At 37.5% G+C, this 17,101-nt stretch overlaps 1 protein-coding gene across 1 annotated transcript in view; it reads left to right on the top strand.

The window, feature by feature from the left end:
* LGSN (lengsin, lens protein with glutamine synthetase domain) overlaps positions 1-16,854 on the top strand; it is a 49,998-nt gene extending 33,144 nt beyond the window's left edge. The window contains exons 5-7 of the mRNA XM_067565528.1: positions 3,910-4,927; positions 12,774-12,952; positions 15,655-16,854. Of these exons, the coding sequence (XP_067421629.1) occupies positions 3,910-4,927; positions 12,774-12,952; positions 15,655-16,854 (2,397 nt within the window). The remainder of the gene's footprint in view (positions 1-3,909; positions 4,928-12,773; positions 12,953-15,654) is intronic.
* The last annotated feature ends 247 nt before the right edge of the window (positions 16,855-17,101 follow it).

Raw genomic sequence — 17,101 nt, 5'->3', positions numbered from 1 at the left:
AAATCTGGCCATATGTAGAAGGAGTATAGCTTTTCCCTGGGCAGCTAAATTGTCTCATAGCCTTAAAGAATAAATACAAATGAACATTTCAATTTTTAATATGAAAGAATGCTGCACTAGGGCCTGGAAAAAATAGGTCACTTTATTTCATCACAGAAATCTAAAGTTTCAAAACCTTTCCAAATGAATTTTCTTATTTTATTTATAGATAGATGCATATGCAAATATATTTGGGTTTATTCATAGAGGGTGAAATTCACTCCTGTGCAAAGAGACAAGACAAGAGAAGGTACCCCTTGAACCCTAAGTTAGGGACTTGAATAGTGCTTAGGCCTTGTGTTCTTAGCATCAAAGCAAATTTCACCCTTTGAGAGGGGTATTATGATGATTATTTTTATTATTTTAAAAGTCAGTGGGCTGGTTTGAGGGAAATGAGTACAATTTCCCAGTTTCCCTTCAAAGACTCTGGTAAAAGTCTGTCCCAAGGTCCTGATTTCTTTTATGGACTAAAGATCCTTGACAGAGTGTCCCAAATTTCTAAGATCTTAGAATGTTTGCCCTGGGACCTCTATTTTAGTTGATCTACGGATATATATGTTGTCAGCCATTTCCCTCGTGTATATGAATTGGAAGGGGTTATTCCTTGCTGTATAGATTATAATGCGTGTTTATGAAAATGTTTAGATTGGCATTACTACGTGGCTGGATGGTTTTCTCATATTGTGTATTTGAGCTAAACTGATCCTATTTCGTCTAGCCATCACAACTGGGGTTGTCATACAGAACTGAAAGTATATGATTAGATCTCTTGGTTGCTGTCATCATCATTACCATTAAATTTACATACTTTTCAGAGGTCAGCACTGTGAACGTCATGCTAGAATTGAGGTCTGCATCACCTGACATATCGAAGAGTAGATTAAAGTGTTTTTGAAATGGACAGCCCTGAACAGTGTAGGACTGCATTAGGAAGCACAGAAGAGAACTTGAATGCAGATGTTATGAATAAGTTAATGGTTTCAAATTATTCAGAAAACAAAGGAATTTTTAAATGCTGATTAAAATAAGAAACTGCTTAGAAGATATTTTTATAATGTCAGGCTCTGCCAGGGAAAGAGGGTCAAATGTTTCAGTAAATTCTTTAGAAATACAATCATGTCAAGAAGATTTCATAGCTTGATCTCTTTTCTCTTTTTTGTTTGAAAGAAAACTTTTCTATTTGTAGAACCCCCTTAGTAAGTTGGAAAACACCTTTTTTCTCCCTATTGATTTTTGTGCCTTTTCCCAGTTAGCAAACATTGATTTCTTTCCTCTGCCCTCTTTCCCTCCCGGGTCAATCTCTTCTGTTACTAATGGGGAAGTTGAAATGTATGTGGCTTTTTAGTTTGCTTCCTTTTTTCCATCATCATCAGCAATGTTGGCACAGCTCTAGGAACTGGGTCTGTTTATTACTGGGTGGGTAGAACAAGCAGAGGGACGAGGAGAGCACAAAGCATTGTGTTTGCATGTGTGCAACAAATATAGTAGCTTTTTAACAGTCAGATGCATTAAGGTAGAACAGTATATTTTAAATGAAAAGTGAGGAAAACAACATTTCTGGGCTGAATGCTTCCACTAATCACTTTTAACTGCACCTGGACATCATAAAGAAGCCAGCGTAGCGATCTGATCACAGGTGTTATGTGCTTCTAGTGGCTTGTCCTACTTAGAAAGTTGGCAGCCAGCTTCATACTATAGTAGCATACTACTAGTATAGTAATATATATATATAGTGGCATTTAAAGGTAATACTAAATAGAGCACACTACTGTAGTCTAAAGTGAGGATGAGAAGGTTTGAAATACTATCATTAGATCTGTTTTAGGAAAGGACAAAAGTCACACCATCTTGACCAGACAATGCTGGACAAAGGTACAATGGGCCACCACTGCTAATCAAAGAATAGTGAGGAATCCTAGAGGAAAGGAAGTCATTAATCATCTTGGCAGAAGATGGGAAAATGTTACTGCCATATGTGCTACAGACACCACTGTCTATTGTTCTAAATATTTCCATCTGCCAACAAACATCTCATTTACCTTATGTAGACTCGTATCCAATTTGCTTTCATCCAGATTCCTATTTCTTTCAGACACCACAGAAAATAATGAAAATGCAGAATATAAGTTTGGTGAATTTGAAGCCATAGAGCTGAATATCTTCAGCATATTGATAACACTCAAACTCAGCACATATAATGATTTCCCAGTAGCTTTTTATATGTACATTCAAGGTTGATTCATGCAAACCAAGGGATCTTGACTAAATCATTCGGTCCCATCTATACATTTAAGGTAAAAGTTGCTATTTTGTCATATTTGTTGTTGTTTTTGTTATAATGCTTGTAGTTTTATTTTGGAATGTTCCTAATTTCCAGATGGCTTTTTTTCTTTTGGCATTGAATGCTCTGTATTTCTGAAGACTTGAATGTCATGTCTGGTGTTGGATGAACAAAAGTTATCTTATTCGTCTATATATTGTTAATGCTATTTAAGAAAAGCAAGCTATTTGTTCGAACTGTTGGCATTAACTTTGTTATTGCTGCTTGTTGCGGCTTTACTATCATTTTCTGCTAGCACATCCCTAAAGCTTCTTGCTCTCCAGATGGTATCTTTAGAGAAGGGAAAATTACTTACCTTGTAATTCTGCTTCTTTGAAGATATCATCTTGCAGGATTCTCACTCCTCCCACTGATAAGGTTACCTTTCATGAGGCTTTTCTCTCACACCTTTTTTGTCTTTCCCTGAAGTACATTTTTGATAATCTGAAATTTGTTTCATTCCGGGAGCTTTGACCCTGATGAGTAGGAGAAACTGAACAAAACATAGATTTCACAGAATTTAACGCCAGAAGGGGCAGTTAGTTCATCTAGTCTGACCTCCTATAAGTTACAGGCCATTAAATTTCACCTAATTACCTCTGTATTGAGCCCAGTAGCATAACTTGTATTTGGCTAAAGCATATCCTCCAGAAAGGCATCCAGTCCTGATTTGAAGACATCAAGAGATGGATCTCTTCCCTTGGTAGTTTGTTCCAGTGGTTAATCACCCTTAAATATGTATGCCTTTTTTCCAATTAGAATTTGTCTGCCTTTAGCTTCAAGCCACTGGTTCTTGTTATGCCTTTCTCAGCTAGATTAAAAAAAACCTTTAATACCTGTTATTTTCTCCCTGTGCAGTTACTTACACACAATCTTTCTAGTCACCTTTCAATCTTCTTTTCGATAAGCTAAATAGGTTAAGGTCTTTAAGTGTGTCACTACAAGGCATTTTCTCCAGCCCTCAAATAATTTTGGGGGCTCTTTTCTGAACCTACATCCCTATATATATATATCCAAGGATCACATTAACCCCTTTTAACCCCAGCTTCACACCATGAGTTGTTTGTCCAGTTTGACTCCTAAATCCTTTTCACAGTCATTTCTTTCCCAGATACAGTCCCCCATTGTGTAGATATGGTCTGATTTCATTGTTCCTAGATGTTTAATTTAGCATTTGGCGATATTAAAATGCATTTTATTCACATTTAAAGGACATTTATGCTTGGCAAGAGGTGGCATAAACTAGGGAACAGGGAACCTGGGTTGAATTAAACCCTGCTAAACCTGCTCTCAACAGTCAAAATACCTGAAGAATAGGGACCTGAAACAGTCTTGCTCTAAAGGAGCTAAAACCTCAAAACGAGGGTATCTTCAGAGAAGCTGAATTATATGATAAGCAGTTTTCCCCATATAACTGTTTTTCAGCAAGAAATAATAGAAGTCCCATGTGATAATAAAATACAGTTGTTGGTGTTACTCCATCTTGTCTTAGTCTAGCCTTATTTCATTCATGCATATTACTTGGCTGTGTATTTTGTTGATGATTACAGAACACAGTTGGAAATGACAATGATGAAGCTGATGGCAGCAGTATATGTGGTTTAAGAAGGACAAGAGGAGTCAAAGTCACTGCAAAATACATTCTCCCATTAGAATGTGAGAAAATGGAGATCTCCCACCCTACAGACACCACAGACTGTTCTTATCTCCAAAGCACAACTGGCCATGTAGAACCGCCTGCAAGTCCACCCCTTCAAAAACCTAAAACACAAGAGCAAAAGGGGGGGAAAAATGAACACTTTCCTACAGAAGTCAATGTGAAAGAGAACCCATTGGGGAAAACAGAAGAAGTCCACAAAGATGATGAAGCTGGGAGAACAGTGGTAGAAAGAAAAGCGGAGAAACCTGAGGAAACACAGATATCGAGCAAAAGAAATCAGCCTCTGGGAACAGAACCTGAAAGCAAAGAAGAAAACTGTAGGGGTTTAGATACAGTGAGCATGGAAGATAAATCTGGGGTGACAGAGACAACAAGTAATGAGGACAAATGTGGGAGAACAGAAGATGAAGAGAAGGATGACAAACTCTATGCAACAGAGAAAGAGACTAAAGGTAATAAAGGAATAAAGGTAAAAATCCAGGAAAAAGGCACTGAAGAATCTTTCACATTGGGGTCTGGAGTTTCCAAACACACATTGCAAGAGCTGAAAAACCTGCTCAGAAACAGTCCTCTGCTTGGTAACAGGGCCAAATACACTGGCAAGCCCAGCAGAACTTCATCCCATATAAGCCTACCAAAATCCAGTGAAAAAGCAGTTGACAAACAGGGTAGATCTGTTAAGTCTTTTCTTCTCCATTTTGGAGGGGAGACTCAAAGACTCCCCACTATAGACAATCATCTAGCAGGGCTGCCAAGCAAGTCTCTCTTGGTTCACAGCTCTGTTGGGTCTGATCAGCAGCACTCAGAAGGCAGCGACATGGAGCATCCCATTATGAGACAAACACCAGCTTATAAAAACACAGGCAGCACTCCAGGAATTAAATTCAACCCTTCTCCTGACCAGACTGGTAAGAGGTTAAACTATCACCTACTATTCCACTCAAGAACACAGTTAAATTGTTTTAAAAAAACAAACCAAATCCCTTGTCAGAATTAATGTTAGACAATTGGCAATAGCAGTTACCATACATGTGACTGGACCTGATCAAAACTTATACAGTATTTCCGACCTGCTTCTTCCATAGCAAGGTGTTTACAAAGCCAGAAGCTGCCATGCACAAGTGGTCATGTCTTGTTCACTAAAAACTGAAATATTTTCTCATTTAAAATGAACGTAGACAACATTTCCCATTAGTCTGCTAGTCACTGGAAAGCCTTGAAAGCTGCTGAGTTTCTTGAAATTTTCTTTTGTTAACATTTCCAGCAGTGACAATTGGTCCCATGTAGGGATGATGTTTTCAATTATTAGTCCTAAGAGAGGACCGGAATGCAAAAACATTTGCTGTGAAGAATAGGGTAAGAAAAGCAAATGAAGCAGAGAGTTTACACATATCTTCTTGCTGTTCAATAAGGCCATTTGGGAAGCGTTTGTAAAGCCAATTAATTGCTACTAATAGACTGTGGTTTCTTTGAAGTAATAAAAATTAAACTATTGGGGTAGCTGGATCAGTAAAGTTATTATTAGCTGTAATAGTGTAATGAGTTTGAGCAGGTTAGTTGTTATTTTGGGAAGTGGTCAACAGCACAAACAACATTGTTAGTGGGAGAGGTGCCAGACTAATAAGAATTCAGGAGGATGGTACTCAGATCGCTTCAGTTAGTTGTAAGACAGGGCAAATAATGTCCATCTATGAGATACTTTTACCAGTGTTAGAGAATAATATCTTTGCCAACAGTTGATGTAATTGTATCCATGGTTTAATATCAAATGACTCATTATAAAGTTATCTAATATTTAAAAATTCTGCCTTCTGAAGTGTAGAGGATTTGCTAAAGATGCTCGGACAAACAGGCAATTTGCAGATGCCAAACAATTCAAACCCCAGGATGAATTTTTGGTAGACATAATGTAATTACCCAAGTAAAATTCTGAACTGGACATTTTGATGCATGAATAGTTGTACACTGCTACTCTTAATTGAGTGAATTATATCTTAAAAGGTAGCCTTTTAAAGAAGTATTGAACAATGAAAATATATATTGCGATCAGCTTTCACTGTGATCATGTTTAATGTATGAGATCACTAGACAGCCAAGCGGATTTTTTCTGCATAGATTAAATCCTCTTTCCCTTCTAGATTATTTTATGTATTTGCATTAATAAAAGGCCATTGGCAATCATTGCCAAGTCCTTCAGATTGCATTGTTTTCCCTTAGTTCATAAAGCCAATTCATAAATTGCAAAATGAAAATAGGAATAATTTCTTCAGTGTTCCATCAGTCCTTTTTGCATCATAAATGTGTGCTGTTTTAGACTCTCAACTGACCAACTGCCTCATCATAAGCAGTGTTGCTGTAGCTATGTATGTCCCAGGATATTAGCAAGACAAGGGGAGTGAGGTAATATCTTTTATTGGACCAACTTCTGTTGGTGAGAGAGACAGGCTTTTGAGCTTACACAAGTCAGGTCTGAAGAAGAGCTGCATCAACTGCATCATTGACCATTATACAAAGTATACAAAGTATAGTTCAAAACCTAGCTAAGGAAGCTATAAGGGAAAGGAGAGCTTGTTTTGCCAAAAGTAAAACTCACCTGGATTTAAAAACACAACTCAGTACTCTTGAGAGCCCAAGTTCTATTTGCCTTTGGTGACGCATAAATTCTATGTTCCTGCATATTTTTTGTACATTTGCACTGATACTGCTGTCCCAAAGATAGGGCAAAAATTATTTAAACAAGAATTCTTCTTCTTTGCGTAGCAATGGTTTCCACTGAGTTATAAATATGTAGCCTGAAATTTGATTTTCATTGAAAAACAGCAGCTTAAGTTAAGGGGGAAAAGTTTTACATGTCAGAAAGTTTAATGAAATCCAAAATATTACAGTTTTCCTATTCTTACAAAGTATTCATAATGGACTAAATCCTACAGTATTTACTCAGGCCTTAACCAATATTCCACTGGCAACAACAGGAATTAGTTTTATTAGTTTAAAAAGTATTTGATTTATCCCAAAATGTTTTCTTTTATAATTAAAATACTATCCATTTTGATTTTATTTAGCTAAAAACCTTAACCAAAACCTCAGATCTGAACACAAATTTTGGGGATGTTTGAAATGCAAACCCTTATTTTGCAAATGCTTCATATATCAAAACTGGGCAAATAAAGTTCTGATCCAAAATCTTTCCAAACTTTGGAGAGTTAAAATCTATATATGGAACCAAATTGTGTCTTCTATCCATTTCTAATTCTTTAATGTGGAGTCAAACATGTTAGATAATTTAAATACTATACCTTCTAATAACTAAGTAATTGTTATTATGCTGGACACAACACACACTTGGAACTTCATGACAAGAGCAAGGAGAGAACTCAAACGTTACTGTTGTAATAGCACAGGGTTCTATCACTTGAATAAAGGAGAACCTCCTTTGGCAGTCAGCAACAGAGGTCCTGGGACACATAGCTGAGAAATTCTTATTCCATTCAATACAAAGGAATGAAATACATCTACACTAGTCACTTCACTAACAACAGTCTAAAAATAACTAGTCTACTCATCCTTCCCTTTAAGATTTTGCAAATTGCATAATACATCCACACACTATATTTCTCCCTCTTACTGTTATTATCCTGCACACATTCATTTCTCTTAGGCACAAACATTTTTTTTGAAAAAATCATAACTGAAACAACAGAAGAGTGCTCAGATTCATAGGCGATCATGGGAAAAAAGTCCTTTGACCTAGAAAGTCGAGGCAGATGTTTCAGCCAGATAGAGAAATTACTCCTTGGACATTGTCAAGTTAGAAAACCAGTGCATCACCACAGAAACATGGAAATTACCAAGTGCTAGTAATTATGCAAACATTTGAATTTACATAAGTTTATGTATTTACATACACACCTATATAAGATAATAGCATGCACTTATGCAAATATAGTTAACTCCAAGCTAGACATTAATAATCAAAAGCCTCCTAGGCTTTTCAGAACTGCACACTAGGGATATAGGTAAAAAGAGAGGCCCTTTGATACTGAGGAGATGAAGTTTTAATGTATACAGTATAGTACATAACCAGTCCATAGGCAATGGTCTGGAATGTAATATGACCACTTCCTTTCACTTGTTTCACTTTAAAATATTTATTAATACTGATAACTTATGGTTGGGCCAAATTCTGAAATCCTTACTCAGTTCTTCAATCCTTGTTTAAGCAACACTCCCATGACCTCAGATACACACATACCAAAAATGCAGAAAGGGGAAAAGCCGTGTGCTCTGCAACTTCTTGTAAGAGACATTTCTGTCCTTTTTGGTGAACACTTTATAAGACCTGGATGGGGTTTGATAGGCATCTTGGATGAAGTGCGTTTTAAGGAGGAATAGTTGGTGGAAAAACATTAGAGTTGAGGTACTAAGGCTCAAAAATAAGAGCGGGATAAGGGCATAAAGCAGACAGATGTGTAGCTTAGGGTGGGGTGAAGTTGGTCAGGGTAAAATGGAAAGAAATGAGGATAGAGAGGTACTGTAGGCAGAAGCAAGGTTGGAAGCAAGGACTTGAAGGATACATTTGATCTGGAAGGTGCAAAAGGAAGCTATTGTTTAGCATACTCATAAATTTACATGCCTCAGGATTCCAAAGCACTTCATAAACTGCAGATGCAGGCTGGAAATGGAAATGCAGCCCTGTAGTGGATACAAACAGCTATTTCGCCAGTATTGCCAAGGCATATAGTTCATAATGGATTCGAAACCCACTGGAGTTAGTGAGTATTGATTCTATTAAGTGACAGGTCTTCATCACATCCAAATTTTCAGGTAGCTTAATCAGTGTGGTTCTGCTATATGCAGGACACAGGCAGAGGCAGAACAAAAAAAGCCCATGAACGGGGTATGAACCCGAGTGCCATGAAGGACAGCTTTGTGGGGACTCCCTACATCCCAGTGGTTAGGGGTCTACAGGATAGGGTAAGACAAGGTCAGTGATTTCTACATGGACCCAGTATAAGAGAGTCAGAGGAGCCAGTGCAGTAGCAGCTGAGGACATACCTTGATGCCACTTCACAGCTCCTCTCCCCCAACATTTCAAGTGGCAAAAGCAGAACACAATTGGTCACTGCCCTGCTGCAGCCAATGGCCCCAGCACCTCACCCATCAAATCTGTATCCCACTCAGGCCCCACTTCCCAGCCTGGCCCTCTCAGATACTGTGTCACTCACCATCTTTGAGCTCCCCTGCAGCCGTTCAGTATCCCCAGCAGCTGCTGAAGCTTCTGCCCTCCCTAGCTCTTCCCCTATCAATGGTATGCACAGTTTATAATGTGTGTATGGCTGCAGGTGCCACTAGATATGGGAAAAGTTCTACTTCAACTGGGACAGGAGGGCCAAAGCAGGACAGTCCCATGAAACTGGGGACTGTTGGGAGGTACGATAGCTTGGGGGAGAATCCCATCCCTCTATTCACCATGGACCTCTCCAGTGTGCAGCTTGTTTTAGGTGGATAGTGTGCTAGGAGCAGGCTATGACCTTATATACTAAGCTTCCCACATATGGCATCATTCAAGCCAGTGATATTTTGAATGAGTGCGGAACATGGGATTGGGTCTGTAGCACATGTGCAGTTGGATGCACAGGTCCTATTAACAGGACCAAATTTCTTGAGCATCCTGTGCCTTTACGGACAACACAATGAAAATGTGGTACTATGTGCATTATCAACACCAGAAGGGTACCGATTTGGGGTATTCTTAAAGGAACAGAGTGCTATTCTTCAGACCCATTCCATACATGCTTAAAAACCCACTTACTTCAGTCCGAATTTGGGGTGCACAAAGAAAGGAGGATTGGGCCCTTCATCCAGCTATGTTAAAATGCTCTAAAGCTGCTGGCCCATGGAACTAAAAAAAAAAATGCTTTCATTTACTAAAAGTTCCTCTGCTAAGTTCGCACTTTAATGAAAATTATGTAAAACCAATGAGTGAATACATGAATTATTAAAGTATGGAGTTTCAGTTCTGCAAATGCTTTTTCTACCTTAATAAACGATGGTATATTAAGTCATTTATGACTATGTATGAAACTAAGTAACAAATCACTCAAAAATATTGCTATCTAGTACTTAAATTAAGGATTGAAGTATGAAAACAAGTCATTATCACAGTATTTAGTGTCTGGGTCTGGGTCCCGTTGAAGTTAAGGAATTTTGCCATTGTCTTCAGTTGAAGCTGGAGCTTGCTATTGGTTACAAAAGTCCTGCCCATACCCTCTGCATTTATATACAAATTGAAAAGCACTGACAGTGATGATTCTGCTCTGCATGCTTGGGCAGCCACAGAGAGATTGTTCTGGGGACTTCATATGACCTACCTCTCTTGCCATTCCTTTAGCATATCTCTTTCTTACTTTGGGGGTTCCTTAGAACTGTGTTCTTGGCCCACTCTTCTTCTCTCTCCAATCTATGTCATCTGCTCTGTTCACATGGTTTCCCTGTGCTGATGATTTAGTAATCCTACCATTCAATCCCTGACCCATCTCCCTTCAACGAATCTATTTCTTAGCCTGTTTCTCTGACATCTTTTCCTCAATGTCTTGTTGTCATCTTTAACTCAACACTCAAAACTCAGCTCCTGGTTGTTGAACAAACCATTATACTCCTTGTCACTCAGGCCCTTCTCCTTGTCCCTCCTGTTCAGGCCACATATAAATTATGGCACTTCTTCCTTTACATTGTCTCTAAAGTCTGAGCCTTTCTTTCAGTTTAAACAGCTAAGATCAAGAACTTATCTTCCATATTGATCACTATATAGTACTATGTTATACTGTAATCTCTTGGTCCTCCATGATACTATCACCTTCCACTCTTTCCCCAATCTATACAAAACGAGCATAGCCACTAAGATTATATTACTGGCCTGTCATTCTGATTGCATCAGGCCCACTTTTAGTCTCTCCAAAGGCTATCCCTTCTGCAGCACATCAAGCAGAAACTTCTTTTGTGTGTGGGAGGGGGAGAGGAGGTTGAGTGGGAAATCTTTTCCTGACACTTTCTAATAATGACAGTATTTTCAATATTTCCATTCTTTAGACCTCCTAATATTTTGTTTTCATTTTTGACTGCTCCTGCACATGGAATAGAGGTTTTCATGAGTTGTTCACAATAGGGTTTGGTCTTTTTGCTGAGTTTTGTAGTTAATTTAGAACCCATTAAGATGTCAGAGCAGTTCAACTTTTTTGTTAAAACACTGAAAAGCCCAAACCATATATTTTTTTCTGTTTTCAGAAATCAAAACCCTGAACATTTTTGACTTTATCAGAAATGTTTTGTAAAAATTCCCATTTAAATCAAATAGCCAATCTCATAAAAACCCAGAAATTTAAAATGAGTCTAGTCATTACACAAATCAATAACACCATTTCAGTTACAAATCTGTGTCCAGTTCTGGTAACCTTATTTAAAAAAAAATATAATAGAAAAGAGGGAGTTCAGAGAATTGAAATAAAAATGATTAATAGCAGGAAAAAAGTCTCATATGAAGAGAGATTCAAACAGGGAAACTGTTTATTTTAGAGAGGAGACGAGGGGATAAAGGTGTACATAATAATGAATGATATAGAAAAGTTTGAATAAGAGCACCCAATCTACCTTGCATAAAAAAAAAAGAAGGGACATTTAATGAAAGAGAGGCAACAACATTTAAAACTAAAATAAGTCAATGGGAAACTTTAGTTATATATTGTTTACTGATAATTATATATATTTATCATGAAGAACTTTTAGCTGTTGTTCTTGAGATCTATTATATGTTATATTAAATTGGAAAACTGTCTAAGTGTTGATTTATGGTAAAATTACAAATGTATGAGGCTTTGCATTTTAAGCTGTTTCTTATGCTAGAGTATATACAGTATATTTGTTTCTTTTTCAGACTGGTTTTGTGTCGTGTTTATATTTTGGCATTACAGAAGAAAGAATAATATTTATTTTGAATCTGAGTTGTTTATTATATTGTGATGAATTACATACATCTTTAAAGTTGACCAGTGTTTATTATGTGTTATATACATGACTTCAGACTGGAGCCATTTTAAAATCTGAATCTCAAAAAGTTCTTACAGTGTTTAAACCAAAAATTCAGGAAATATTCTAATTGTCAGTTAAAGTTTAGCTGAAAAACATGAAAGAGGATTTTTCTTTCCCTCCTTTTTATGAGCTACAAAAAGAACCAAAAACAGACTTGTAAGAGAACTATGATTTGAACCCTAACAAGAGAGAATCTACTAAGTCTATGTAATAAAACCACACCTATCGAGCCAGAGCTAGAGAGCCCTGTTCCTACAGTCAACAAAAAAACAAAAAACAACAACAGAGGTTTCTACCGCTTGAGCTAAAGGGGGAAGTTTTAGTTGTCCTCTGTAGAAGAACCCTTATGTTCTTTTTAAATTACAACCACCCAATAGGAGGCAACATGCTAACAGACACATGGTGCATAATGATGCTCACAGAGAAGTCAAATCAGTAAAAATCTATGTTCCAAGGCAAAATTATAGGATAATAAAATCGGGTTTATAATGGAAAAACTTGCAGAAAATAACAGTCATTGTACTGGGCCTCCAGGACAAACGTGGACATCATTATCTAGCCTGTCAAGTTTATATCACATTTTGTCACTAAGGTGCTTTTTTGTGAAACAACTTGTAATGATAGCATTATTAAGTTTGTCTGACATGAACACTTCTCTTTATTTTAAAGGTCAGAGCAGAGATCCTGATGTGAACAATCCTGGAAGTCAACATCCCCTTCGCCTGGTCTCACTCACTGAACACATTAAACAACAGATGGCCAGAGACAATATTCAGTTTGTCAGATTTGAAGCAACTGACCTGCATGGAGTGTCAAGATCCAAGAGCATTCCTTCTCGTTTTTTTCATGTAAGTTTTTCTGCCTCTTGTATTCTTATGAGGTTTCCTGGCCCTGCCCTTATTGCTGCGATACATTTCCCATAATGTGTGCAGCATTTTAAACATGCAACAAATCGTATAGTCTTTCCTCCCCCCCCCACTCGATTAGTGCTCCCCAAGGATTCGGGCTTCTCTCCTTACCCTGAAGCATCATTTCTCTGCCCTGCAGAAATACAAATCTAATTAAGTAAAATGGTAATTTCAGTTCTTTCCACATCCAGTAATCTCCCTCTGCAGAATTATCTTTTCACATTCACCACAGTTATAAAGATTCTGTTTTATTTGATATGAGTAAATTGCAAGACAAAACCCAAGAGAAAATATCAAAACAAACAAAAATGATTGGATGAAATTATGAAGTATTCTCTTTTCAACAGTCAAATGAGATAAGAAAATATTATAGGGTTGCATGATTGCTTAATAATATTTGCTATACTGATACAGAAGATAAGAATCAAATTCTGAAGCTCTTGGTGGCATGCATATGTATCCTGACCTTTAAGCTTTTTCAGCATATTGTTTCTCTGATCCTTAACATGGGTGATTTATGCTGTATTTTCACTCATAAAACTATGAATATTTCATGTTCCACTGAGCAATCACAAAAAAGATACCAACGTGACAGAAAGTTGAATGCTTTCATTTGAAGCATCTTTTGAAGCTAAAGCCATTTCCTCATTATTTTGCTTTTAGATTTTGCTACACCTTTTAACTCTAGTGCTTAGATAAAATTTACACTTGATGTCATTTGATGTTAGCAGAAATAAAGTTTTTCAGTCAGTTTAATGCTTGTGACAGATGATGGGTAATAGCACCATCTTTTTCAAACATTAACTCAAAGTACAGGTGCCCCTCTCATTTTATTCAAAGTGATCTGTTGCACTCACATTATTCACTCACTCCCCCTCCCACCATCCCAAAATTAAAGCTTTGCATGAAAGTAAAGCCTCAACTATTTTAAAAATAAAAAAACACTTTTACATTGCAAGAGAAATCATGTAACTTTTATGAATGAGGCTGTAAAGTGGTCACCCTCAACAATTTTTCAGTGTTGCCTTTCATAACTAGGTAACTTTACCATGCTGATCACCATATTGCTTAGTGCAAATGATGGGATAACAGCACATAGTATAGGGACTCTTTAGGGAATTTTACGACTACTGTGGTAACATTATCTAGTTATCAAAAAGAAAAGAAAAAATTCTAACCACTATATATAGTTTGAGATAGAAGAGCTCTGTATAGCTTGAAGACTTGTGGCTTCCACCAACAGAAGCTGGTCCAGTAAAAGATACTACCTCACAATCTTGCGTATCTCAGTAATTTCGGCAAGAATTATTTGCTTACTATCAAAGCAAATTTTTACATTAGGTAAAGGGAAAAGTTCAGAAACTTCTGACCACTTCAGGAGAGAGAGTGCTGTATCATTCATTCTAGCTTTCAAATTTCATCAGTTCCAGACCAGTCAGTCAATCCACCTAGATAATGATCCTTTCTCAGGGCAGTAGGGGAAGGCTCGCTAAAAATGTAAGGTTAGTTTCAATCCAGAGTATCTGTGCTTTCCCAAAGGCAAACTGTATAAAAACTCTCTCTGGTTTCCACACTGATAAAAAGCCTATACAAAAAACAAAACAAAAAGAAACAGACAGGTTCACAAAAACACATTTTTTTTGGCCTTGCATGGGTTTCCACAACATAGAACCTTTGCACAATGTTAAGCCAGATTCTCAGCTGATATAACTTGGTTAAGTTCCAATGGAACTATACCAGTTTACACCAGCTGAAGATCTGGCTCTTCGATAACGGCTAGGGATTCTTCATCAGAGATACAGTTATTATGATTTCATCTATAATAGTTTTGTCTGCATTTGATTTATGTATTGCCCCCATTAATGTCAATAGGAGCTACCTATGCAAATGAAAAGGCAACTTGAGCAATTTGTTAGTCCAGCTGTCTGCATGATATTTAAAGAAAGCACTGAGGTGTTAGAATTATTTATCATCTTGAAGCTGTTTCTTATTTTTTACCTAAACAAAGTCAACAAAGTGTAAATCTAAGTTTCAGGTGTGAAAAGTCTATATTCCCTGTAAGAATTTCATATTTTGGCAGATCTGGCCCTTCGTCATCTGAGGTAGACAAAGTGTGTGTGATGGAGTTTAAAGAGAACCCAGGTCCAGATACTCCACTGCCTTGCTCCTTTTGTGATCATTTACATCTGTGCAAAGTGGATGTCAAATGCCAACATGATGAGAGGAAAATTCTCTTGTGCCAACCTTTGACATCCAATTTTGCACTTGCTTTATACAGGAGTAAATGACTAGATAAAGTGCAAAACAGTGGAGAATTGGAGTCTGAAATCCTGTTGGTTCTGCACAGACATTATTATTATTATTTTTTAAACACAGCAGAGATTTGCACAGTAACTTTGCTCAACACTTTCCCTCCTTATACTGGTTGTCATCCTCCAGAGGTGACTACATGATAATGGTGCTCAACATACAATCTATAGGGTTTCTGGAGCACTTTGTGATTCTTTGAGGAGCAAGGTCCTATGGACCAAATGCTAAATTCCTTCCTCAAATTTGGGCCTATTATAATATATATGTAAATTATTATTATTAAAGTTCAGGTGTCAAAGACTCAGTAATCCATTGCTCTTCCCTTTGTTTAGGAAAAAGCAATCTATGGTGTGTCCATGCCCAGAGGTTATCTCGAACTGACACTGAATCCTAAGGACAGTGAAGTGGACCACATAAGTGCAACCAATTTTAATTGTGACATACTCCTGAGCCCTGATTTATCAACATTTAGAGTTTTACCATGGATTGAACAAACTGCTAGAGTGATATGCGATTCCTTCACTGTACTGGGAACCCCTTTATTGACCGCACCCAGGCACATTGCCAAACAACAGCTGAGCCATCTTCAGAACAATGGCTTTTCACTGCACTCTGCCTTCACCTATGAATTTTGTATTTACGGCGTTGCTGAGATTGTAAATTCAAAGTTGATATCTTTTCCTGCAGCAAGCATACTAAATAATCATGACCAGTCTTTCATTCAGGAACTCATTGAAGGAATGTATCACGCTGGTGCCAACATTGAGAGTTTCTCTTCTTCCACTGGGCCTGGACAGATGGAGATCTGTTTTCATCCAGAGTTTGGCATAGGTGTTGCTGACAGTGCCTTCACCTTCAGAACAGGCATTAAAGAAGTGGCCAAGAAGTACAACTACATTGCAAGCTTTTTCACAGAGAACGGGTTCTACAATTCAGGGATTCTGTCACACAGCCTTTGGGATTTCAGTGGCCAGAAGAATTTGTTTTCTGTTGATAGGGGAGTTCAGGCACTTACCGATATTGGAAAGAATTGGCTAGCAGGGCTCTTGGAGCATTCTGCAGCTCTCAGCTGCCTGATGGTTCCTGCGGTCAGCTGCCGTAAACGCTATTCCAAATATGGTAAGGAATCAAAAGATTTTGTGACTGCAAAATGGGCATTCAATGATAATAGCTGTGCCTTTAACATCAAGTGCCATGATGGGAAAGGCACTCAGATAGAAAACAAGTTAGGTTCAGCTACAGCAAATCCCTACCTGGTGCTTGCTGCTACTATTGCTGCGGGCCTGGATGGAGTAAAGAGAAAGCTTAGCTTCCAGGATGTGTCAGAAGAGAAGCAGAGTACTGCTCAGTGGAAACCTGCAGCAATCCCTCTGAAACTAGAAGATGCCCTTGTTGCACTTGAGGAGGATTTGTGCCTTAGGGAAGCACTAGGTGATACCTTTATTAGATATTTTGTTGCTATGAAACATTATGAGTTGGAAACTGAAGAAACGGATGCTGAGAGAAATAAATTTTTAGAATATTTTATTTAGAATTGATTAAACAAAACACATTTTCTACTTGATGGAAAGAATTAAATCTGTAGTAATGCTGTGTAAATGCTAAAGATGAAAAGAAAATCATAACTGGAAATTAGAACTATATTTAAATGTTTACTAATCTTTTCTTTCTTTCCACTATCTCATTTTTTTAATATAGTAAGGGGTAATTGCATTTTCCTATATGGGTGGGCTCAACAGACTGAAGAATTGGTGTTTATGAAGTAGCACTAAGAGGCTT

This window comes from Emydura macquarii, unplaced genomic scaffold (genome assembly GCF_026122565.2).
Source record: "Emydura macquarii macquarii isolate MOO-44397 ecotype Brisbane River unplaced genomic scaffold, CSIRO-AGI_Emac_v2 contig_2680, whole genome shotgun sequence".
Classification (NCBI taxonomy): domain Eukaryota; kingdom Metazoa; phylum Chordata; order Testudines; family Chelidae; genus Emydura; species Emydura macquarii.
This window is presented reverse-complemented; position numbering and strand designations above follow the sequence as displayed.